This window comes from Corythoichthys intestinalis, chromosome 21 (genome assembly GCF_030265065.1).
Source record: "Corythoichthys intestinalis isolate RoL2023-P3 chromosome 21, ASM3026506v1, whole genome shotgun sequence".
Classification (NCBI taxonomy): Eukaryota; Metazoa; Chordata; class Actinopteri; order Syngnathiformes; family Syngnathidae; genus Corythoichthys; species Corythoichthys intestinalis.
The window spans coordinates 5,198,461-5,225,298 of NC_080415.1; the positions used below are offsets into that span (position 1 = coordinate 5,198,461).

General features: G+C 41.6%; 1 protein-coding gene across 1 annotated transcript in view; it reads left to right on the forward strand.

The window, feature by feature from the left end:
* adgra1a (adhesion G protein-coupled receptor A1a) overlaps nucleotides 1-15,800 on the forward strand; it is a 46,055-nt gene extending 30,255 nt beyond the window's left edge. Inside the window, exon 6 of the mRNA XM_057825917.1 lies at nucleotides 74-15,800. Within this exon, the coding sequence (XP_057681900.1) occupies nucleotides 74-1,484 (1,411 nt within the window). The 3' untranslated portion in view covers nucleotides 1,485-15,800. The remainder of the gene's footprint in view (nucleotides 1-73) is intronic.
* Nucleotides 15,801-26,838: the final 11,038 nt, after the last annotated feature.

The window sequence follows — 26,838 nt, forward strand, 5'->3', positions numbered from 1 at the left end:
CATTTCAAGGGAATTATACCTTAATGCAATATCAAATCCCACAATATATTTGTCTGTGGTTGTCTTTTTTCAGTTGTTGGATGGCATGGGAACCAAGCCTGGGAGGATTTTACGCCCCTGTGAGTCTTTTGGTCTTAGTCATGTCTGTGTACTTCTTGTGCACTTATATCCAACTCAGACGCCATCCTGAGAGGAAGTACGAACTCCGGCTTTTGAGTGAGGAACAGCAGCATTTATCATCTGCAGACCACCCCGACATCGGAGGGGCTTCCGGATCTGCTGGGGATTGCGCGGCATTTAATCCGTGTTTACCCGAGCTTTCCAACGAGCACTCGTTCAAATCACAGCTATGGACCACAGTTTTTACTCTGTTTCTGTTTCTGTCAACATGGGCATTGGGGGCATTGGCGGTGTCTCTAGGACGATTTCTGGATATGATATTCAGCTGTCTCTATGGTGCATTCTGTGTCACTCTTGGACTGTTTCTTCTCATCCAGCACTGTGCTAAGCGTGATGATGTTTGGCACCGCTGGTGGGCTTGTTGCTCTGGCAAATCCAAACTCGCAGATGGAGATGGGAACAGGAAAAGCCATAGGCAAGAGCTCCAATCACCACAGTGCCAACTCAACTCCTCATGCTCAAAGCCACTACTCTCACCTGGACTCGTGCAAAGCTTGTACCCCAAAAATGCATCTCCTTCCCAAAATCTCACTCCCAGTCACACAAGTTCTTGCTGCGTGGCAGCAATGATTCCAACTGTAGCTACTCCAGTCTCTCCTTTCAGTGAGTCGGTACCCTCACCGTGTCCTCTGGCCCTATCTGATGAGATCCTTCATCCTCCTGTGCCACTACAGAGTTGCCTTATTGACAGAACCAAGTCACGCTCCTTCAATCACCCACGCCCATGTCTCCGGGACTACCGCTCTCACATGGCGTCAAACAGTATGGATGGGAGCGTGACTTCCTCCCAACTTAAAATCCCTCGCTCACCAGTGTCTAACAGCCCACCCCAAGACATGCAACTTTCCTGCCCGAGCCCTCACTTGGATCAGCAGCGGGCATCCTGTAATAGTTTACAACACCAAAATTCTTGCCACAACATACACGACTCACTCACTTCCAGTCCGAGCCTAGTTCTGCCTTTCCATAGGTTAAATTCTTGCCAATGGCACTTATACAGTTCAGCCGACCATTTTTCTACCATGAGCTGCTCTGGAAAAACAGATTCCTGCAACTCGCAGTATTCACAAGACCTTGATACACCCAGCTACATGTCAGATGTACCAGACAAGGAAAAGGAAAAAAAATGCGTTGAGGTGGAGTCACAGTGTTTTCCGAGAAATACTTTGCCTCGGCGACACGCTACAATTAACCGGAGAGTAACTATTGGCAGAAACCGTAGCCTGCAGGAAGACAGTCTGTTTGTGTCAGACACTACAGGGAACATACGGACTGGACCTTGGAAGAATGAAACCACTGTATAGAGTTCATATTCTTTCACCTGTAATACCCTTTCAGATGTCCTCTGATTGCCTAAAGCTTTCTCTTTTACACTTTTTCTCAATCGGTTGTTGGTACATTTTTCGAATCAACCTCACCATTTGCAAAACAGTTTTCGCATTTCTCAAAGTAGCAAAACACCATGCAAAATCCAGTTCTTGGCTCAAAATCCTTAGTACATCTGTCATAGTTAAATTCTCTGTCACTGAACATGTCTGTGCTATCAGAATGATGTCCTTGTGTCATTGTGTTTGGGCAAGACAGTCAAATTACTTAGTCTTGTTTACAATATAACAATGTACTCTGGAGAGATACTCTCATTCAAAAAAATGGCTCAGGTTTTGATGACAGTTAAAGTGCCTGTGACACGATAAAAAAAAAAATCTTTAAAAGCAATATTATGTGAATTGAAATCATATTTTGAGACGACTCGACTATATACAACAATTTAGCAAAGCGCAGATGATGAGGAATGCGTCTTTTAATCTGCCGTTTAGCCCACCTGTCAATATAGCGCTCTAGCGCCTCCAGCTGGGTGATGACGTCAGCAGAGTAACAATTTCATCTGATTTAGAATTCAGCCCACTGAGGGGGAAGATTCAGAATGAGTAAAATGCAACAGAGAGAAGCAAAATGTCATCATTTTTTTAATCTCACAACTCTAATATTTTTACAGGATATTCTTTTCATCGAAGTATTTTTCCCCAATTGCTAAATAAATTGTATGGTCATGACAAATGAGAGTCTTGTGCTAAATGGAATATGAAACATTAGAAATGCATTTATTGAGTACGACAGGGCTGAATTTCTGCTTAATGGTCAAAACTGCCTACTACTTAAACCTCCCGAACGGTATTTTATGCCACCAGAATTAGTCCGGCTTTTGTCATTTCACTGCCCCGGCTTCGGAGACGTAGGAAAGAGCGGAAACAAAACAGGAGAGAGAAGAGCTAGGCGACATGCTTACCTGAACCGAGCGGCCAAGTCTGTTCCTCAACTTTCGATAACGAAAAATTACACAAAATTCCCCTGACTCATGTCACACACAGCGGCAGGGTTGATTGTCTTCACCGATCATCCAGCCCCCGGCGGCAAATAAGTTTTAGCTTATTTTTCTGCTGCGGCCCCGGCAAGCAGGCACTGCTCGTCACTAGGACGCAGTAGGGAGTGAATGCCGAAAATGGCGCATTCTTGTTGGACAAACCTGCCGACGTTGGACGAGTGGCTCCCTGAGCCTAAGCCGAGTATAGCGGTCTATGGGCGGGCATGCGAAGAGGACCAAGGAGGGTGGAAGTCTGTGCACAATCAAAAACCGGAGACGAGAGCGGCGAGCTCCCTGAGCCCAAGCTGAGGATAGTGCTCTCTTGGCGGGCAGACGAAGAGGGTAGAGAGGGGTGGAAGTCTCTACACCAGAGGTCACCAACTTTGGTCCTTGAGGGCACCAATCCAGTCTGTTTTCAATGTCTCCCTACTCCAACACACCTGACTTAAATATTCAGGAGTATTATTCGGTTTCTAAAGAGCTTGCTGATAAACATGTATTTGATTTAGGTGTGCTAGAGGAGGGAGACATGGAAAACAGACTGGATAGGTGCGCTCAAGGACCGGAGTTCGTTACCCCTGCTCTACACAATCGAGAACAGCAGACGAGAGCGCATGACTGCCCGAGCACGGATGCTCATCGGTCGGCGACCATGGTGTGCAAGAAGCCGCCAATCGTCAGCCGAGTGGCCTTCTCGGTGGACAGAGAGCATGGTTAATCCGCTGACGTCACATTCGCCTTCTTCCTCAATCAAAGTCAGTGGCCTGAAATCATTTTCGTAGCGCGGGATTCAAAAAATTGAATAAATGTATCGACACACCTTCCACACTCATCCGAGCGGTCCATTTCATTCAGAAGCATAAAATACCGTGTGTAATATCAAATAAACATGCATTTTTGTGTCATAGGCACTTTAATGGCAATTATAAGGAACACCTTGAGTGTGTGTGTGTGTGTGTGTGTTGGGGGGGGGTCAGAGTTAAATTGATTGCAAGATACTGGACAATATTTACTTTATATTTTTACTGGTTATAGAAGCGGTCCCCAACCTTTTTCTCATCGGCATTCCAATTTTTCTTATGGACTAGCGGGGTGCCAAAGACGGATGGGTGGGGTCTGCAAAAGATAGTCCAGGAAACAAGATCAAATACATACAGCACAAACGCATACAGTGATTGTAATTGTCAACATGGGTAAACCTCAACCATGAGAGACAGAATGTGGGAAAAAACCAGAAAATAACATTGTTGGATTTTTAAAGAATTTATTTGCAAATCATGGTGGAAAATAAGTGTTTGGTCAATACCAAAAGTTCATCTCAATACTTTGTTATGTACCCTTTGTTGGCAATAACTGAGGCCAAACATTTTCTGTAACTCTTCACAAGCTTTTCACACACTGTTACTGGTATTTTGGCCCATTCCTCCATGCAGATCTCCTCTAGAGCAGTGATGTTTTGGGGCGGTCGTTGGGCAACACGGACTTTCAACTCCTTCCACAGATTTTCTATGGGGTTGAGATCTGGAGACTGGCTAGGCCACTATCAGTGGTCTTGTATGTCTTCCATTTTCTAATAATTGCTCCCACAGTTGATTTCTTTACACCAAGCGTTTTACCTATTGCAGATTCAGTCTTCCCAGCCTGGTGCAGGTCTACAATTTTGTCTCTGGTGCCCTTTGACAGCTCTTTGGTCTTGGCCATAGTGGAGTTTGGAGTGTGTCTGACTGAGGTTGTGGACAGGTGTCTTTTATACCGATAATGAGTTAAAACAGGTGCCATTATTGCAGGTAACGAGTGGAGCCTCGTTAGACCTCGTTAGAAGAAGTTAGACGTCTTTGACAGCCAGAAATCTTGCTTGTTTGTAGGTGACCAAATACTTATTTTCCACTCTAATTTGGAAATAAATTCTTTAAAAATCAAACAATGTGATTTTCTGTTTTTTTCCACATTCTGTCTCCCATGATTGAGGTTTACCCATGTTGACAATTACAGGCCTCTAATCTTTTCAAGTAGGTGAACTTGCACAATTGGTGGTTGACTAAATACTTATTTGCCCCACTGTATATTTTTCATTTGCGCATGAAAGTACTGACCTTTATTGTTGCAAGTAGGAGGGCGAGATTGAAACGGCTATACTAGTACTCGGCGAGGACTTGGTTCGAGCGCCAAATTTCGAGTATCCCAAAACTGGCAAAACGGCCGCTCCCACATACAAAATGAATGGGTTTCCGTGTTGCAAGCTGGGCACTGTTGTTGCTCATCTAAATAGGCCCTTATTACTGATGCACACAAGGCACCATTGTTGTTCCGATGGCTCCCGAGAGTCTGTTTATCGCACACCGTTTGAACTGATATGAAAGGATAGAGAGTATCTAAAATGTACTCACAGTCTGCCGCCATATTTGTTGTATGAAGAGCGCATGTGGAGTGAGTGCGTAGGTGCAGCGGTTTTGACAGATTGGACAGGTTCCCGCTGAAATTGGCGGGGTATATTTACGGTGTGATTACGGTGGAGACTGTTCTGATCTGGCAACTCTGAGGTCCAGCACGCCGTTGGATTGTGATCTCTGTACTTGATTGTCGTTTGTGTACACATGATTTAAAACGGAAATATTATTTCTCTTGCGGAGCGGTGCCAAGTGGCTCATCTGTGGATGGGGACCGCTGGTTTATACTACTTACTCACAGACATTGCAATACAGAAATGAAAAAGACGGCACTGTGCAGCACAAAGAAAATAATAGTATTTTTAAAAAAAACTGAAGTAGAAATGTGTGTAAAAATATTCCCCCAACATCTGACTGGAACCTTCTCCCAGCCTCACCCATTGCAATCCCATGATTGAGAAAATGGTCTACATGTGTTGCGTTTATCTCATCAGGGATTTCCCTTCTGCCTTGCCTCCCAACTCCTTCGTCAAACACCCTCACTCCTCTTCATCTTCTCTGGCTGTTCACCTTGTCCAATTTCTTGTCCTTCCATTGTCTATAATTTTAAGGTTGTGTTGAGAAACTTACCACTTCAGGACAGAGTTAGAAAATAGTCATGAAAATGTCAAGAAATATGCTGGACAACATGTTCAGCTGTTCTGCATGTAAAGACTTATGCAATGAACCAGTGTTGTTTTTGGCAGCCCACTTAATTTCTGTTTTTGTCTTAGTCTTTTGGACGAAAATACTTATTAGTCTTAGTCATATTTTACTCATTAAAAATGTTTTTGTCCTCATCTAGTTTAAGTCGACAAAATCTCATACAGATTCCTCTAGTTTTTGTCAACAGTTACTCAAAATGTTTTGTTTCGAAAGTTTTAGTCCAAAAATAAATAAAGGTTTCCAACAATTTCGAATGAACATAGACAGATGAGCGCATATTGTAGTCTACAAGGACAACACCAACTTTGTGATGAAAATACACACTCAGCAGGAAAAGTAGCATATCATTTTCGATTAAACCTACCTGAAAGCCACGAACTGTGTGTAAAAAAAAAAAAAGTTGTCCGAGTGTTTAACATCCCCTAAACTTACTGACCAGAAAAGCCAAGTGGCCCTGCTTTAGTCTGGCCTATGTTTTAAGAAGACGTTCGCCATTCTGAAGCTAAATGCTAACGCGAATGCTACCCTAAGGCTAGGAGTTACATTTAGTGTCTGATGATCACTCATCAGACCTTTAAAGGCTAAAGCAACATTGCAAATTCTACCCTGCCAAGATAAAAGCCTAGAAGCCTAGCTTGAGATTCATCCTAAACTCTGGTGAGGAGGGAGAATCGCTGCACATCTTTCATGAGTGACACGACCCAAACACTGCTATGATGCAAAGTACAATATTGTAATGTCACACATTGCTACGATACGACAGAAACGATGTCCCATTTTCGTCTCGTTGTCGTCTCGTCAGATGAAAACTGGCATTTGTTTCGTTATTTTCTAGTCTCCGAGTCGAGTTTTTAGCTTGTCATCGTCATGAAAAAATTGTTCGTCCACAAAATATTTCTGTTATCATCATTGTTGACGCAACACTGCAATGAACTAATGCCTAAATATCATGTGGGGTGAGAATATCCACTAGAGACTCGTGATACAATACATTTTGAGCAATGTGACATAAGCATCCTACACTAAAAGCATTTGCATGGATGTACCAATGCATTTGAAGCTATTTCAAAGAAACTGCTTTGAAAATGTGGTGAAGGCTGAATGAGTACTTTTGAAAATCTCAGTTCTGATCTGAGAAATGTACCCAAGTGACTGAGAAAAACTGTAATGACACATTATTATTGGGAAACTTTAAGATCTTTTATGAAATATTTAGAACTGGACAGGAAAATAATTCTGTCGTCTTTGTGTAACAAGCTGTAAATCAGTATGAGTTAAAAAAAAAAAATCTTAAATACACAGTTTATCTTAAAGTGGTCTGTCTAAAAATGTGTCATTATATATGCTGTACATTCTTTCATTCTTTAAGTACCTAAAAATGCTTGTAAAAACAAAGCTCGCCCCCCATGCCCCGTAACTCCCCCCCCCCCCTCCCCCCCCCCCGCCACAAGACCATGGGTCAAATTATACATATGGATGGATTTTTTTTCACATTTTTATTTTTACTTCCACCTTCAGATTTGTAAAAGAAAATGTTATTTGAATTTAGAATGTTAACGTTTTCCAGGCCTACAAGTTACAAAATCACTTATAATTAGGGGCGGGAGTGTGGCATTCATCTGTTGAACTGACATCCTTTGCACTAGCATCCTTGTAATATCTTGTCCCCGCTGAAGTTGATGATAGGATTGGTGGAGCACTGTGCCTACAGCTGCTTCATTGTTAGATTGTGTGTTATAAAGTAACAGTAGGTCTCAAATTCACTGTATGTATTTACAATTGCAAGTTTTACATGTATTCTAACAAATCTGTTTCCCACCCTTGACAATCTTCCAGTAGCCCTCGTCAGGCCTTTCTCTCCTGCTCAAGTGTCCAACCTGGCATACATGTGCTTCTAGTTAGGCCTTTGGCACATTCACTTTGGCTCTATATTGAATATCAGTGTATTCTCCTCTCATCTGTTCTCCTAAAGGGTGTCCTACCTCTTCCTTGTCTGGTTTCCTGTACTGTGAATTCCACCACCAAGTCTACTTCTCCCAGAGGAGTTTCTCTGGTCACCCAGTATTCTTGGACCCTCTCCAGTCCACCAATAGCCTGTTTCCACCTTTTGTTGAAAAGTGGCATGGAACTCTTCCTTTCTCGAACTTCCTCCACATGGTTATCTACTGTGTCTTTGTCTTCATTTAAAGGCTGTTTCACACTAGCGGCAGCCCAGTGTGAAAAGCGGTAAGCGCAAAATGGGAGGAGCCACGTAGACGCTGTAGGGAAGCGAAACTGTGGACTCCAGCAAACATATTTACCATCAGTGTTGTTTTCGTCAATGAGGATGGTAACGAAAATATTTCATTAACGAACACTTTTTCATGACAATGACGAGACAATAACGAGCTAAAAACCTGTATTGGGAGACTAAAACGTAACCAGTCAAACGCCAGTTTACGTCTGACGAGACAGGAACTAGACGAACATGTGCAAATAATTTTCGTCACATGTTCACAATATGTGACATTGTATGTGTCATCAGCCTGCATCGTAGCAGTGTCTGGTTGTGTCACTCATGTGATGTGCTGTGACCTCTGCAACTCACCAGTTCAATTAATTCCTCTCCTCTCCACTCTCAAGGCTTCCACATAAGCAAACACAGTAAGATTTGTTTTCTATCTTGGACAGAGAGAATATGCAGTGTTGCTTTAGTCTTTAAAAGTCTGTGCTGAATGATCACACACTAATTGTCACTTGTAACGTAAGCTTAGTATTCGCGTTGGATTTGGCATGAGGCTAATCCTAACGGCGAGCGTCCTCATACTTTTATACAATTTTTTTTTACATACAATTTGTGGCGTCCAGGTGGGTATAATTATTGAAAATAATATACTGTTTTCCTGCTGAATGTGTATCATCAACAATTTATTGTATGTGGGAGTTTGTTTGTTTGTTTGTTTGTTTGTTTGTTTGTTTGTTTTTTACAGATGTAAACATTCTTAGTAAAGGTCGACTCAAAAGTAGACGAAATTAGGCTTTAGTTTTTGTCAACAAAAACTAGATAAAGACTAAACTACAACTAAGACTAATAAGTATTATCATCCAAAAGACTGCCAAAAACAACACTGGCTGTGAAAATTAAACAAGTTTCTATTTGGGGCCCCGCCCCTCAGCGAAAATTCACTCAAGACTTGCCGCGCTGTCCAAAACGGCCACCACCGCTTAATTTCGCTAAGAAGCTCCCTCCCACATACACAATGAATGGGTCGCACCGCATCCTTTCACAGCGGGCCGCTCATGTGAAACTGCCTTTACACACCTGTAACTGAGGCTTTCTAGATACACTCTCACCTACTCTACCTTACAGTCAGTGAATCCTTTCAGATGATGTATGCACAAAAGTAAATCAACTACCACTAGTATTGTAGGTCACCAAATGTTCCTGCCTTATCTGGAAGAAAGTGTGCATCTGCCCCTTCAATTCCTTTCCTGCTTGCTAGACATTTATTCACTTCATCATCACCTTTATTTCCTTCCTCATTGTGCGCATTCCTATTTGCAGCAGTCCATTTTTCCACGAATGCTCCAACTACCTCCATCCACAATTTCTCTTCCTCCTCCAGTTCGCATGACCCTACCTGTGGGGCATGCGAACTGGCAAGTGTTACCCTTATCATTTGATCTAACTAAGGGCGTAGGTTTGCATAGGGACGTAACACTAGCAACTTTTTAGGATGCTCAAATTGTCTCCACCAACTTTTAAGCAACCTTATTTGCATTATAGAATGACTACAGTTGCATAAGTAATTTAGATTTTTTTTCCCCACATGTAAGGATAGAATAGACCCTACCATTATTAAGTGAATTATTTTCATTATGTTCAGACTTACATTGATCCCTTTTCACTTGCTGAATGTGCCGGTCCATTTTTTCCCCCTCAAACGCACAATTGATTGGCTGATGACTTGAAGTTAGTATAAGTCAGTACAGATTTCCTTGCATGGATCATTTAGCCAACAATTATTTAGGCTCATTTTACGAGAAATGTAGCCCTGCCCCCGTTCAATAATCTGTTTGGTCTTACATAGACTTCATAATGTATTAATGGGCCAATGAATAGGTCAAGCTCAAAGCTGACCGAGTGGAATCACTGACAAAGAGCTTTTTTCGTTGAAAATTCTTGTGAATAAATGCTTAAAATCTCTGAATTCTTTATAGATATTGACATAAAACAGTCTCAGATCTTGGTTAAAAGAAAAAAAAAACGTGCAGTTAGCATGTGTTTTACGTAAATATTAAGGGTGTAACGCTACATGTATTTGTATTGAACCGTTTCGTTTCGGGGTCCTCGGTTCGGAACGGTGGCGTACCGAACGGGTTTCTAATGTAATGTAACCCTTACTTTTCGAGGATGTGAGTGGATTGGGTTACAGCTTCTTTGTGTAGATTATATTTACTCCGTCTTCTCTACTATAATGAGGACCAACACGGTAGGACAGTATAAGAAACGTCAACGGCGTGACAACGTGGCCGCCACGAGAACACAGTGAAACGCGGGCGTTAAAGTCAATCAGCCAATGCACACCAGTTGCAGTGCGGCCGCGTGTCAGAAGCGGCTCAACACGATGTACAAGAAAATAACGGCAGTTTATTATTTGACGTGAGATGCGGCCCTCCTGCGTCAATACATACTACTAGCTAGTATCGGGCAGACGAGAAGTCACTCGTGTAAAAACACGGTGGATCCGGTCGATTTTCAAACTAATATGCAATCGTCACTCACTTTTTGAGTCCATCAGATCTCTTGAGTGGTAGATCGGGGCACAGTTGACCTGGCTTTGTTGATTCACTGCTGTCTTCTCTGCAATAATAATAACCAACACGGCCCTGTGTTCAATACAAAACCCTCCGACCACAACAAAATAAGTAGGAACTAATATTCACATTGGAACTAAAGTTATACAACATAAAATATACTATATCAATGAATACTACATCACATTTGTAAAATATAAACACATAATAAAATAAATAATAGCCCATTTAAATAAAATAAATTGAAATGAGCTAAAACACCTGTAATTAAATAATAAGATCCTGCTTACACAATTAAATTTATTAATTCATGTGTGTTGCTTTGAGAAAATCCACCAATAAAGCTTTTGAAAACCGTTCATTAAAAAAAAAAAAAAAATCATTGAGGCATTTCATTTGTAAAATACATGTTAAAATCTTTGTCATTGGGATTGCTTTTCTCTTTAGCACAGGACTTCTTTTTTCTTCTTTCTTTCAGAAACAAAGCTAACCAATATGCGGTGTCTGAAAGGCAAATTGTTGTTGGATTATTATCTTTAAATACCCGCTACTTTTTGAGCAGAATTCTAGCTTTGTATAGGCTAATGTTCCTATTGTTGAAAGCACAAAAATTTGTAATAAACAACTAGCACATTTATATTTTGCATTTTGTTTTCTTACTGTACCGAAAATGAACCGAACCGTGACCTCAAAGCCGAGGTACGTACCGAACCGAGATTTTTGTGTACCGTTACACCCCTAGTAAATATGTCGAAGTACGATGCTAGTCTGCTACTCAATGAGGCGGCCGCCATATGTAAACAGAGCTTTTCCAGTGAAAATTCTTGTGAATAAATACTTAAATCCCTGAATTCTTTATAAATATGGACGTAAAACAGTCTGGACTCTTGGTTAAAAGCAAAAAAAAAAACGTGCAGTTAGTATTTATTTTATGTAACTATGTTGAAGAATTATCCGGGTACCCGCGGGTTATTAAAAGTATTAAAAAAGCATTGGATTTAGTTTTCCATTTTTAAAGGTATTAAAAGTATTAAATTAGCTGTTGTAAGTCTGGAATTTTTTCACCGTGGTCTTAATTTTCAAGAACATCTCAGTGCAACCTAAATTATATCCGTGACAAAGTGGGTTTTTTTTTCAATCCATAACGAAGATGACGCATAGAATTTTTACGATGCACTGCACTACAAATCGAAATGCAACTCGTGCGTGCCAAACCACCACAACCGGCAAAACGGAGAATCCACCCACCTCTGCATCGGGAATGCGTCCGTTTGTCGGTGGAACGAAAACCCTGCAGGCAAAACTATTTTGGATTCTGAACACCAAAACAGACCACCATTCATATACTTCAAATGAGTCCATTGGTGATCTGTTTCGGATAATACGTCATTTTTGGTCGGCATCGGCTGTCACAACGTTGGTCATATTGCGTTTTGTTCCAGAGGGAGCGTTCCCGATGTCTTAACTGTCTTTTGTAACGAATTTTCAGTTGGCAGAAAAAAACGCACATTTTCTTAATGTTTAAATAGTCTACATATTTTTATGACCATTATAAATGCATTTAGACAATGAAATATCCCTGGAAAAGTTTGTTAAACATAATGTTGCTCAAATCGTGTTTTTTTTTCCGGAGGGAGCATTCCCGACTTCGTATCTGCAGCCAATTTAAGCTCATCAAGACATTAAGATGGAGGTAAAATCGGGCCCAAAAAGTCCAGCCCGACCCGAACCGGTCCGCGGGTATTAAAGCCCAACCCGCGTTTTGTGTGATAACATTTGTGACGATGTCTGCATAAAAGCCTGTCTTTATAACGAATTCTCAGTTGGCAGAAAAAAACCCCCGCACATTTTCTTAATGTTTAAATAGACTACATATTTTTATGATCATTATAAATTTATTTACACATCGAAATAACACTGGAAAAGTTTGTTAAATACAATTAAACAGATGCGGTTTTGCGGACTCGCAGAGGGGAAGATTAAAAAGGGCGTATAGGCACGCTCTGGCTCTGCAATGACAATACAGTGCCTGCTTTTTTTTTAATCCAAATCATTTATTTTATAACAAGTATTCCTTTGTTTATCATTCATACATCGTTAATATATAGTTATTTAAAAAAGTTAGCGAGAAAGAACCCTGGCCCGGCCCGACGTAATAATTGACATTTTAATTTTGGTCATGTTTTCAGTTTAATTTAGCTTTTTCCGGCTTGCTATGTTTAGAATTGCGATGTTTGTTTACCGCTTTTCCTCTTACTGCGAAGAGGGAGGAAGTTACATCGGCCGCCGCTATGATATTTAAGTCATCAGCCATCTGCTGTGACCCGCGAATTTAACGCCTGCTTTCACGCACACCTCCTCTTTTTGTTCATAATTATTGTGTGCGTGTGTGTGTTTAAAAAAATTCTGACAGACTTTATAATTTTACTATAAATGTGTTTTAATTGTATCTTCAATATATGTGCATTCTTTTGTCAAACACACTTAGTAATTGAGGTAAAATTTGATGTTCAGTGCTTTATTTATTTGATATGATTCAATATGATCTAAATAATGGGTGCGAGAAAAGTATTAATTTTCAGTTGCAATGGCATTAAAAAAGGTCTTAAAAGTCTTGAATTTAGATTTATCAATCCTGGGGGGACCCTGATTATGCTAGTCTCTTAGCTCTTTGTTGTGATAAGGGGGCAACCACAATGGCTTTTTCCGTTGAAAATTCTTGTGAATAAATGCTTAAATCCCTGAATTCTTTACAGATATGGACTTAAAACAGTCTCGATTCTTTGTTAAAAGAAAAAAAAAAAACAAGCGGGTAGCATTTATTTTACGTAAATATTGCGAACTATGAAGCTAGTCTAAGGAAATTAACAGCCGCCATATGTAAACAAAGAGCTTTTTCCGTTGAAAACGCTTGTGAATAAATGCTTAAATCCCTGAATTCTTTATAGATATGGACGTAAAAGAGTCTCGATTCTTGGTTAAAAGCAAAAAAAAAACGGGCAGTTTGCATTTACTTCACGTAAATATGTCGACGAATGATACTAGTTCGTAACGGTTAATTTCGCCCATTGATTTTTTTCAAAATGCATGCATGGTAGGAAAAATATAATAACTACCCTGAATCATCAAACAAATCACTCCTGAGACAATCCTTCCTGTTTGTATGCGGTACAGCTTTCACACTTTTTCAATCCTAAATCAGGTGTCTGATCAATGCATGTGTTGACTCTGCGACCAACTGCGCTGAACTGAAGCGGACTGTAGGGCGGCCCCCAACTTAAAGGCGTTGCACAGTGAAGGTGGAATCTGACCTGTCAATCATTATGAAGTCTATGGGTCTTATTAATGTCCGGTCCCCAGCAAAAAGTGTATATGCAAGTTATGCTGTTATATCGTCCCTACCAGGCCCGGAGTGGCTAATCGGGAGGAAATCCCAGTTAGCCAGGCCGGCCAGGAAGGCTGGTTCGGGTTTTACACATTTTTATTCCTTTTATAATTTTTTTTGTTTGGTATTTATTCGTGACAGTGAGTATTACTTACATGCTGTTATCGGTGTCCCTGTGAGCTGTCTTTAAAATTTTTTTAAATAAAAATAAATCTTGTTTTATACATAAGGAATATATTTTTTTTTTCAGACGCATCCTGACAGGTGCAGGCGAATCGGAGTCTGTATTGAGCCAAATTAGCTACTAGCTCAGTGCTGGGATCATGGATAAAAAGAGCAAGGGTGAAGACGAAAAAATACATTTTAAAAAGAGAAAAGCACTCGTAAAAGAATCTGAAAAATGTGAAAAAATAGCAATTTTTTTAACGCAATGAGCTCATGGCTTCAAACGACAGAGGATTACAAAAAAAGTGGTAAGGCAAGATGGCGAATAAAATGCAACTTGCACAGTGTGATATAACAATAAACTTTGGCTTGTAACAACTTACAAGGGAGATGCAGCAGCAAACACTAACCGTGATGAGTACACCCCACCACAGGTGCAGAGCAAGCAGGTAGGATTGCCATGTTCAGTGAGTGAATGTTAGAATTAATATTATCAATTGTGTTGTGTCTTTAAAGTGCCATACAATTGACTTGAATTGATCAGAATGCTTTGTAAAAGAAAAAAGGGGGGAGAGGGTCTTCTATTACGTTTCTTTTACATCTATCTGTGTGTTTAGGGAAAAAGCTGTATGAATGAAATTTGTTAATAAGTCCTGCTTTATCAAACCTCACCTTTACTTGTAGCTCAATTGAAATGTGGTGTCAACATGGTATTTGTATTCCGGCGTGTTTTGTGCAGTTGTGTTGAATGCATGTTAGTTTGTTACAGTTTCACAAACTTAAATGAATTACTTCATATAAAAGCAAAAAAAAGACCAAGCCTTGTGTTTTATTGGAGGACATTCAATCTTAGCTAGCGTTCAGACATTACAGAAGGAAACACTGTTTTGGGGAGTACACTTATACATTTTTGTATTTTTTTGAGAGGGAAAAAGTAACAAAATAATCCAGGAACTTTGGTTCACATAATTTTTTTTTCCCGGTATCAGATCGGGACATCCCTGTTTTAAATGATATAAAGTGGGCCGGTCTGAGGCATGAAATTCCCTGGCTGAAAATGAATCTCACTCTGGCCCTGGTCCCTATCAATGATGAGACCAAACCTACGCCCTTAGAGCTAACATTCTGTTTACCACCAACGCAGCTTTTAAAAGAATGCCTATTCAATTTCTCTTGCCATGACCACTATCATAAATAATATAAATCCTTCTCCTGAGCTTCTAAACTTTCCACCTGCTGTCCTGCATACACAGTAAATCTTTCCCAGACCATAGTATGAACCAATTCCCTAGCTTTTGCTGTAACAGTCCTTACATTCAAATTCACCAATTTCAGATCTCTGTGCTATCCTTTCCTCATCTCTTATTGTCAGAAAATCCATTGTCCACCTTTCATTCACCTTTGATCCACAGTCGCTAAATTTCCATCAATCCTCTATAGGTCATTAGCGCCGGTGGCGGACATTGTGATGTCCGATCCAAGATGGAATTTGTTGGATGCACGCTAGCTAGCTTTTTTGGATGCCCTTCCTTCTACAACACTATGCATTTATCCAGGCTTGGGACTAGCCTATAGTTGTAACTGGCACGTGCCCCCATGGGGCTGTATTAGTATTTACAAATAAATATTTAAGACATCTTACAATGTGACTTCCTGGATTTGTTTTCTTCATTCTACTTTTCACATTTGGAGGCCACCTTTAAAGAAAATTACAGACTTCTGTCAACATTTTAAGTAGGAGAACTTGCACTACTGGTGGGTGGCTTTTAATATGTATATATATATAGCAGAAAATGCTCAGGTGACTTGAAGTTCCGCTCAGAGACCCCCAATTTGGCCAAATTTCTAAATTGTCTGATATGCATGTGTGATACATCATTGGAAAGCTTAAAATCTCAATTTTGTGGGGGAAGAAAAATTGTGAACAGGAGGGCATTTAAAAAAAAAAAAGAAAAATGAAAAGAAAGAAAAAAAAAAAGAAAAACAGCAAAACCATAACTGTAGGTGAGAGAGCATAATTAAAGACGCTATGACTTTAACGAGATATTATCGCGTACTTACCTGGTTTCGATCCAAAAACTCCATGTAGCATGTACCACTGAGTGTCAAGACACAGCTGTGAATGGTCACAGCTGGATTTTTGGGGGGATTTTATGGGTGAAACATGGTCATATAACAAGGGTTGCGACGCAGAAATTGCAGACATCAAGGAGTGGTTGAGGTTTTCTTTTTTATATATTTACCCTTTGAAATGTTTTTTTTGTTTTGTTTTGTTTGGATCGATTATTTATCATCTAACATATCGGATAAAATGCGACAGTAACAAAAAAAACCCAAAACAATTAAGCGATAGTTATGAGGTAGATATTCGTATTTTTTACAGACGCCATTTTTTTCATTGTGACGTAATTTGTTTAAAAGTTTAAAATATGCGAGTGTATAATTTAAAAAAAAAATTTTTTTTTTTGTTAAACGATATATTAGACATCAATTAATGATTCTAGGCTAAAAATGACAGACATTTTGAATAACAAATATAATGAATTACTTTCGTTTTATGGCTGGGTTGAAACAAAAGCAGTTGCGAGACGTCTGTACATGGGGGTTTCCAGGGTAAAACGGACAAATTAAAAATAGTTTGGGGGCTTAATGCGCCTTGAATATGCTATGGCAGCATACAGACAGACATATTGTTCTATCAAACACAACAGTTGTTTTGGCTGTGAATACAGCAGTTTATTTTAAAGAGGAGTGCAAGAGCAGAAACTGCTTTTTCAGTCTTGTCTGTGTTTTCCGCCATATATACTAGTACTCGTCCAGTTCTAAAATATATGAAAGTCTAATGTTTATCAGTACATTACAGAAAATAATTAACTTCATTACAATATGCAATTTTTTTTTTTTTTTAAAGACTAGTATATACTGCTGGCCAAAAGTATTGGCACCCCCGCAATTCTGTCAGATAATGCTCAATTTCTCCCAGAAAATGATTGCAAATACCAATGCTTTGGTAGTAATATCTTCATTTATTTTGCTTGCAATGAAAAAACAAAAAAGAGAATGGGGGGGAAAAAAGTGAAATCATTATCATTTTACACAAAACTCCAAAAATGGGCCAGACAAAAGTATTGGCACGCTTAGAAAAATCATGTGATGCTTCTATAATTTGTGTAATTAACAGCACCTGTTACTTACAGGTGGTGGCAATAACTAAATCACACTTGCAGTCAGTTAAAATGGATTAAAGTTGACTCAACCTCTGTCCTGTGTCGTTGTGTGTACCACATTGAGCATGCAGAAAAGAAAGAAGACCAAAGAACTGTCTGAAGACTTGAGAAGCAAAATTGTTAGGAAGCATGGGCAATCTCAAGGCTACCAGTCTATCTCCAAAGACCTGAATATTCATGTGTCTACAGTGCGCAGTGTCTTCAATAAGTGTAAAGCCCATGGCACTGTGGCAAACCTCCCTAGATGTGGACGGAAAAAAATTGAAGAGGTTTCAATGAAAGGTTATGGATAAAGAACCTCGACTAACATCCAAACAAGTTCAAACTGTCCTGCAGTCCGAGGGTACAACAGTGTCAACCCGTACTATCCGTCGGCATCTGAATGAAAAGGGACTGTATGGTCGGATACCCAGGAAGACCCCACTTCTGACCCAGAGACATAATAAAGCTAGGATGGAGTTTGCCGAAACTTACCTGAGAAAGCCAAAAACGTTTTGGAAGAATGTTCTCTGGTCAGGTGAGACAAAAGTACAGTTTTTTTGGGAAAAGGCATCAACATAGTGGTTTTCAGGGGGAAAAAACGAGGCCTTCAAAGAAAAGAACACGGTCCCCACAGTCAAACATGGCGGCGGTTCCCTGATGTTTTGAGGTTGCTTTGCTGCCTCTGACACTGGACTGCTTAATCGTGTGCATGGCATTATGAAGTCTGAATACTACCAAAAAATTTTGCAGCATAATGTAGGGCCAATGTGAGAAATGTCTCCTTCAGAGGTCATGGGTCTTCCAGAAGGAAAATGACCCAAAACACACTTCAAAAAGCTCTAGAAAATGGCTTGAGAGAAAGAACTGGAGATTTCTAAAGTGGCCCGCAATGAGTCCAGACCTGAATCCCATAGAACACCTGTGGAGAGATCTGAAAATGGCTACTTTCAAATCTCAGAGACCTGGAGCAGTTGGCCGAAGAAGAATGGTCTAAAATTCCAGCAGAGCATAGCCCCCTGCTAAGAGCTTTGAATAGCTTCTTTGGAGTGTCCTATTCGCCCATCTTAACATGTGAACTGTTAGCGTATGATCATGTACTGTATTTTGATGTGCGAATAAACTGAAACTGAATTGTAGGAAACTCATTGTTGGATATCGGAAGCGGTTGTCCGCAGTTATTTTGTCTAAAGGTTGTGTTACCAAATATTAGGGTGAGAATGCCAATACTTTTGTCCGGCCCATTTTTGGAGTTTTGTGTAAAATGCTAATGATTTATGGATTCATGAATGGGCAGCCTCCGGTCCAAATCTTTCACCTATGGAGAACATTTGGCACATCATAAAGAGGAAGGTGCGATAAAACAGTTTTGTTAAACACATTTTCCACTCTGTAAATAAATGATATTTATGTGAAGTAAATGTTCTTGCAGTTGCAAGACAAGTAAAAATAATTCAGTTTAAAACAAAGTGCTGACAGGAATACTGTTAAAGTGCTAGATTAAATGTTGTTAACATCTTATTGATATCCTTCAAGGGCGTAGGTTTGCATAGGGACGGTAGGGACATAACACTACCAACTTTCTAGGATACTCAAATTGTCCCCACCAACTTTTAAGCAATCTTATTTGCATTCTATAAGTAGTTAAATTATATAGGTCATTCAGATTGTCTTCCCATTTGTTGTAAGGTTAGAATTGACCTCTAATTTTATGTGAATTACTTTCATTATGTTTAGACCTACATTGACCCCTTTTCACTTACTGAATGTGCCAGTCCAATTTTTTCCCCAAACGCACGTTTGATTGTCTATGTTAAAATATTGGAATTTAAATTTGCTAATAGAATCCAGACAGTTATTCTGGAAGTTTCCAAAATGTTTCTTAAGTAGTTTTCGAAAACAAAGGTTTGAATCGAACGGTGTATCACCTGAACCAATACATATGCACTGCAAAAACACACTTACTTAAACTAGTTAAATTCCCTTGTTGTCAGTGTAAATCTACTAGAAATAAGTGAAATGATCTGCTAATGCTTAAATCTTACTCAGATTTCTCGAAATAAGAAAAATAGCCAGCAGAAAATTATTTGAACACATTTATGCAAAAAGTTAGTATATTTAATCTAAAAATATATATATATTCTTAATTCAAGAATAGATATTGTTAAAAACATTATTTGAAATCAATTTTTTTCTTGATTTTGGTGAAAAATGACCAACTTTTAGATGTCTGGGCTTAAGAACAAATGGTAATATTTACTTAAAGTGAATAGAATAATCTGACCCATTAATCTGCTAACTAGTCTTTAAAACTCAAAACAAGATAGAGAAAATTATTCGACTAGATTCAGGAAAAAATATCTGTTTAAGACATTATAAATTTGCTGTGTGAAAGTTAGTATAAATTTATACAGATTTATTTTTGCATTGATCATTTAGCTAAATTAATTAGGTTCATATTCGTGAGAAATGTAACCCTGACCCCGTTCTTACAATCTGTTTGGTCTAATTAATGTTCCGTCCACAGCAAAGAGTGTACATGTGGGTTATGCGATTATATCGTCCCTACCGATATTGAGACCAAACCTACGTCGTTGATATCAGTACCTACCATCAATGTTTTGCATGCCATATCCATCAACTAGCTTCAGTAAATCATGTTGATGTACTGTAAACAGAAAATGCAGATGATTGTATGCACTTAAACATCCTGAAGCGTCAATTCTCATCTCCGTTTATTCCACAACAGGTCATATGACCTTACAATACTTATTTTTAGAACATCATATAAAATTAAAGATACACGATAATATCGGTCGCCGATAATTATCGGCCGATAATGGCAATTATGACGTCACACAGATAATCCAGATAATAAAAAATTCAACCGATAATGCAATCCGATAATTATATACTTGATTTAACCTCCAAATGTGCGCAACCGAAGAATTCAGCACGCCGCCTCCTCAACCCCTCCCCTCTCTGAAGCCCCTGAGGGAGGAGGGGTTGAGGAGGCGGAGTTACACGACAAGAAATAGTTGAATATTATGGCGGCTGTTACTAAAAAAAAACGACGCTCTCGCCATCTGCGAAACATGTACCGGAGAAGTTCCACGAGGCCGAAAGAAAGCGTCCTCATTCAAAACCACTAACCCAGCATTCATTTAAAACTGCATCACAAAGATTTTTGGAACGAATACGAGGCTGCTGCTAGTGGGAATGCTACAGCTATTGTAAACACAAGCTAAACTACGGGGCTTGTGACAATACAGAGTCGGGTTGTTTGGGAAAGCAGCCCAAGGTGGGTGGTAAACTCGCATCTAAGGCTGAAACGCCGGCACGACTGGAGACCGATAGTCTGCAAGTAGCTGTCTTCCGATGGAGCCTGCCGCTCTGGCTGGTCCGGCAGGCCGCTCGGCAGGGCGGGCAGAGCCTGGTTCCCCGGCTTCAGGACCTCCGGCGAACACCCCGCTTTCTCGAGCGTTCCCACACGGCGTGCGAGCAGAGCCAGGCCCCGAATACGCCGCGGCGGGGGTGGATTATCCGGTGTTCTGCCAAAATATGCTACATCGGCGAAACGTTCAACATTAGTCGAATTTGACACCTAAAGTACTACCGTGCGCTCTAAACTTGTTTTGTTTAGATGCATACACGAATAATGTACTAAAAAAATGCCTGCAGAAAATACTTAAATGTAGTTATATCAAATAAGAACGGTTTAAATACGCTACGTGACTAATGTGGTCAACTGCTTCAAAGCTAACACAAAAAACCCCCCACAATAGTTAAAAGAATGAGAGGGTTGTGGTGACCCACATTTGTGTGGCATAATTCACCCACCGTAATTGTGTGTCTGATTGGCCGAGCGCGTTACCGGCTGCGTCACAGTCACGTGACGAGACATCATAAAGAGCTGCGCGCGTTCCGGCTCATGAGAGAGAGTTCGCGAGAGTTACATGGCTGGACACAGCACTTGATCAATAAAGAAACTTAACAAGCATCCCGCTACACTGGTGACCCCGACTGCCTCGCTGAAGTCTCAGAGGCATTTTCGAACACTTTTGAGCAATGGCGGATGCTAGCTTTCTCGAGCTACCGAAGTTCGAAGAGTCTTCTGCGGCCGCGTGGTTTGCTAATGCCGAGGAGCAGTTCGTCCTCCGTGGTGTTTCAGACGACACCATGCGCTTCTACCACGTGGTGGCCGCGCTCGGGTACTCGACGGCGGTTAGAGCACAGCGCTTCGTGGTCTATCCGCCGACGGTGGGCAAGTACACGGGGCTCAAGGCGCACCTCCTCAGACTTTATGAACCGTCGTACAAATCGACTTCAGAGACGCCCAAGGTGCCCGCCTCGCGAACCTTGCTGCCCGTGGTACCCGCCATAGATGGCGGCACTTCCGCCCCGGTTCCTCGCAGCCGTACTGCTGTCCCGGTACCCGCGCCACCGCCGCGCGCTTCCGCTCTGGCTCTTCCCGACGCCGAAGTTGCTGTCTCGCCTCCGGCCCTGCTCTCGCTCGCCTCGGCTCCGTCACCGCTCTCCGTCGACGCCGCTGCGCCCGTCCCTGGCTTTCCCGGCTGCGGCGCCCTTGCGCCGGCCTGCGGCCTACTCAACGACGGTGCGCCCGCCTGCGGCCTACTCGACGACGGTGCGCCCGCCTGCGGCCTACTCGACGACGCCCCGTCCGCCTGCGGCCTACTCGACGACGCCCCGTCCGCCTGCGGCCTACTCGACGTCGCCCCGTCCGCCTCGGGCCTACTCGACGTCGCCCCGTCCGCCTCGGGCCTACTCGACGACGCCCCGTCCGCCTCGGGCCTACTCGATGACGCCCCGTCCGGCCCTGGTCTACTCGACGGCGTCCCGTCCGGCCCTGGTCTACTCGACGGCGTCCCGTCCGGCCCTGGTCTACCCGACGGCGTCCCGTCCGGCCCTGGTCTACCCGACGGCGTCCCGTCCGGCCCTGGTCTACCCGACGGCGTCCCGTCCGGCCCTGGTCTACCCGACGGCGTCCCGTCCGGCCCTGGTCTACTCGACGGCGTCCCGTCCGGCCCTGGTCTACTTGTCGACACTGAGCCTGCTCTTGGCCTTCCTCACGACGTCATTCCTGTGCCTGCGTCTCTGGCCTCTGCTGACGTCGCTCCAGCACCTGCGCCTTTGGTAGTCTCCGAGGTCGCCCCTCTCCCGGCGCCGCTGGACGCCGCTGCCTCTGACCTCGCTCCTGCGCCTCCGGGAGTCTCCGAGGTCAGTCCTCAGCCTACGCCGCTGGCCATCGCCCCTAGCCTTGCTGCTGTGCCGGGGCCTCCGGAAGTCTCCGAGGTTGCACATCGGCCAGCGCCAGCGAACGTCGTCCCGGACGTCTCTTCTCGTCCGCCGCCTGTGGACAACGATGGCGTCGCTCCGGTTTCGGCGTTTCCCCCGCTCCTGCTACGACCGGTCGACTTGGTTCGTCTCGCCTGTCGCCCTTGTCCACAGCCGGGCGACTCCGACCGCCACGCCGGTCGCCCTCGTCTCCGGCCTCGACCGGTCCATTCCGACCGCCGCGCCCGTCGCCCTCGTCTGCAGCCTCGACCGGGTGGTGCTGCTCGTCGCAGTTCTCGACCTCTTCCTCGACCGCTGCTGAGCAACGCGTGCCGCCTCTCTCTGCGTCCGCTTCTCCGGCCTCGCCTGCGCGGTGCTGCACGGTGCGCTCCTCGTCATGGGCGTCCTCCTGACCGTTCTGCTCGGACGTCCCGCATCTGGCGTCCTGGACGGCCGCCTGATCGTCGCGTTCCGTCGCCCGCCGCCTGGCATCCTGGGCGTCCTCCAGACTGTTCTGCTTGGGCGTCCCGCATCTGGCATCCTGGACGGCCGCCTGATCGTCCGTTCGGTCGTCTTCCACAGACGCCCCGGCCGCGCAACCCTTCCGTTCCGTACTTTTGTTTCGGGTTGCGTCTGGCGTCATGTGTGGGTGAATTCTGGGGGGACCTGTGTGGTGACCCACATTTGTGTGGCATAATTCACCCACCGTAATTGTGTGTCTGATTGGCCGAGCGCGTTACCGACTGCGTCACAGTCACGTGACGAGACATCATAAAGAGCTGCGCGCGTTCCGGCTCATGAGAGAGAGTTCGCGAGAGTTACATGGCTGGACACAGCACTTGATCAATAAAGAAACTTAACAAGCATCCCGCTACAGGGTAATACATGCAAAAAGTATCTTTGAGGCAGTGAAAAGGTTCTAAATAACTAAATAAAAACAAAAATATTGAGTACTCGCCGCTTCTAACCGATGTGCGCATGCGTGTGGATGCATGCGCAAGCGCCCTGAGCATTGTGTAGACGTTTCGCCGTGTAGTAAGGAATGGCCGAACACCGGTACGAACGTAGCCGCCGAGACGAGACACGATTTTTTTATTTTTTTTTTTACCGAAATGACCCGAGAGCCAAAGCCCTACGACCACCATTCTTCATGAAAAACATGCCAATCACATTTTCACCACTGATATTTGTAAATGTGATGTCCAGTAAGCAAGCTTATATCATGACGACACAGTGGTTAGATGATCATTTAAACATGGAGAAAACGAAGTCAGCCAGTCAATAATGCATTCAGTATGTAAAATGACGAGCGGTCAGATGATTTTGTAACGCTGCCTTTATTTTCGGCTTAACAAAACTCAGGCACAAAACAACACGCACGGAGATGCGAGCTCCAACTCCATCCAATAGTACTGCCGTGTATCAGTTTAGCTGCTGTAAAGCACATGTCGTGAGTGCCGCAAATGTAAACAAAGCGCTGCGGAATGGGTACATGACATCTCGCTCTTCAAGTTAATCATTTTCACAGTGCGCAATAAAGCATATAACATTAGCAATCAGTTCTCAAATTAATTTAACGTATTTGTCTGCTCAATTACAGTCACAGTAGATAATCAAAACTTATTGGCACTTATTAACACTCATCAATTTAAATATGCACATTCCTGTTGTAATGAAATAACAATAACATTCTGTAGCCACAAATATTATTTTAAAAAAAGTTTTTTTTTTTGTAGGATTAAGTATAATAATGTATTGCTTAAAATAAGGCTGTTAAGATTATTTTCAGCTAGCTATTTTTCTTCCAAGAAATCTGAGAGAAATACACTTAAAGCGCTGGCAGATAATTTCACTTATTTCTAATAGATTTACACTTATAAAACTGACTAGTTTTAAGGAGGTGTGTTTTGCAGTGTATTAATGTTATATATGTTAGGAATGGCTTACTTTTAAAGGCATTTTGATGCAATTTAGGTATTTACTCTGTAAGTAATTGTTGCCAAAAGTTTACCATTACACAATGTCAGACAATCTGTCATTATTTAGATGTTGGAATTGAATACTTGTTCATATTTTATGTTGAAAAAAACAGCAATAAATCATATTTTTGCACAGTAATATTTTCTTTTGTGTATACTTAAAAATTTTACATAAATCTTTCAATAGAATTATCGGCTTGACATTATCGGTTGGAATGAGGAGGAAATTATCGGTTATCGTTATCGGTTGAAAAATGTATTGTCGTGCATCACTATATAAAATGATGTTATTCAATATGCAATACAACAAACATTAAAAGAATCTCACTTATTATACAGCTGTAAACCTAAAATATATCATACTATTGTACACACGTACATATAAAGCTAATTCATATAGGTTACTATTTAAAAATACACTGGCAGAATTCCTCTATAGCCTGTCACCGCTTGTGTTTCATCAGTGTGATGAGGAAATCAGTTGAGACGAAAAAAAAAAAAAAAAAACCTCGTGTTTGTAGCCGAGCATCTTTGACGATAATTCTTCATGTTGGGGTTGATCCCCTCCCCCATGCATGCATGCAGTGCTCTTCTCCTACACCCACGGGCCACTGGCTTGAACCACTTCAGCAGCAGAGTCAGAAAAATTTATGCTGACATCCCTGATGTGAACATGACCTATTTCAAAGCGCTCCAGAAGCTTGGAGACTTGGCTGTATTAGGGCTGTTGCCTATACCTGCATAAATGCCACATTACATACTGTATGTATGTATGTTTGTATACAATTACATGATATACTTTATACATTAGCTTTAAAAACCTGGAAACCGTTACAAGCCGGAAGTCAACATGCTCTTAATTTTCTTGTCTTTCCTGTAATAATATTCTTATCAAATTTTTGCTAGAATCCTTTGATGTAAATATTATACCGTGGGTGGTCTTGTCAAAGAATAAAATGTAATTCTCTGGTGCCATGTGTCCTCTTGGAATAAGCTCGTGGAGATGTTCGACATGACGGAGGACACGCTCGTTCGCCCGCCCCGCAGCATCCACCGAGGCTCCATCTTAGGACTCGTCAACAACTGTTGGACAGCATTCTATTGGTGTTCTTTTAGCTGACCCACATCTGACTGCTAGTTAATTATTGATATTTGTTTTGTATGCACTTAAAGAGTGTGTTTCATGACAAAGACTATGTTAACTATTATAATATTACACTGCAACCATCATTTTAATTGTCTTGAATTCAGGTCGGTTGTTATGCAATGCAATGTTTTAGGGGATATACCATTTATTAATTGAAGCAGAAAAATACGGCACCCTTGCACAAATGCTAAAACTGATATTCATTCATAATTTATTACGTTATTTTACTAAAGTATACAAAATGTATACAGCGCTTGTATCTTTTAAGCGCTTTTACCCTATCTGTTAAATTGATTATTTGTCATTTGGACCAGCGGTGGAATGTAACAAAGTAAAAGTACTTCGTTACTGTATTTAAATAAAGTATAAATACAATAAAAATGTACTTGAGTACAAATAGGAAGTGGTACTTTTTAGTTTTACTTCATTACATTTTACAGCATGTTATGTGAGCACTAGAGGCAGCAACATGAGTACACACAAGATAAGGCTGGTGAACAAGATATTCAGTGGTGGATCTGGAACTCACTTTTTTTTCTTAAGTAAAAGTGCAGATACAGGTGCAAAAATAACTTAATTAAAAGTACAAGTATCTAACAAAAATGTAGTTAAGTACAAGTACAAAACTACTTGAATAAAATTTACAAGTATTTAAAATATTTTCCCCCAATACAAAAATGTAATATATGTATATATACATACATCTGAGTCAATATTAAAGAGCCAGAAAATTAATTGGCTGCTCAGTTTTATTTAAAACTGCAGAATGATAAAAAACGAGCAGCAAAATTGACTGCACTGTAAACAATCTTAACAAGCTCAACAACTCCAAGACTTAGGCTAGCTAGGTTCATACTGCAAGTCTTAATGCACAATTCAAATTTTTTGTCATATCTTTTTTTTGGCGTGTTTGTTCACTCCTTTGTCTATTAAACCCATTCAAGTATTACGCATGCGCACCAATTCGCAAACTGACCCACATGCGCAGAAGCATCAAAACAACGCACACACACCTTATGTGTGTGGGTCAGTTTGCCCCAACTCAGCCATGTAAGCAGTACTGAAATATTGCTCACTTAGCGCAGAGTAAGAAACCAAGCATTACCAGGCTTATCCTTTTCTTCATTGTATATTTTTTTACTGTTGTCAAGCCCACCTCCTGCGTAATAAAAGCTGAGCTCAATCTAGGCCCTAACGCTAGTGAGCCGCTATGTACATTGCTACCGTCTT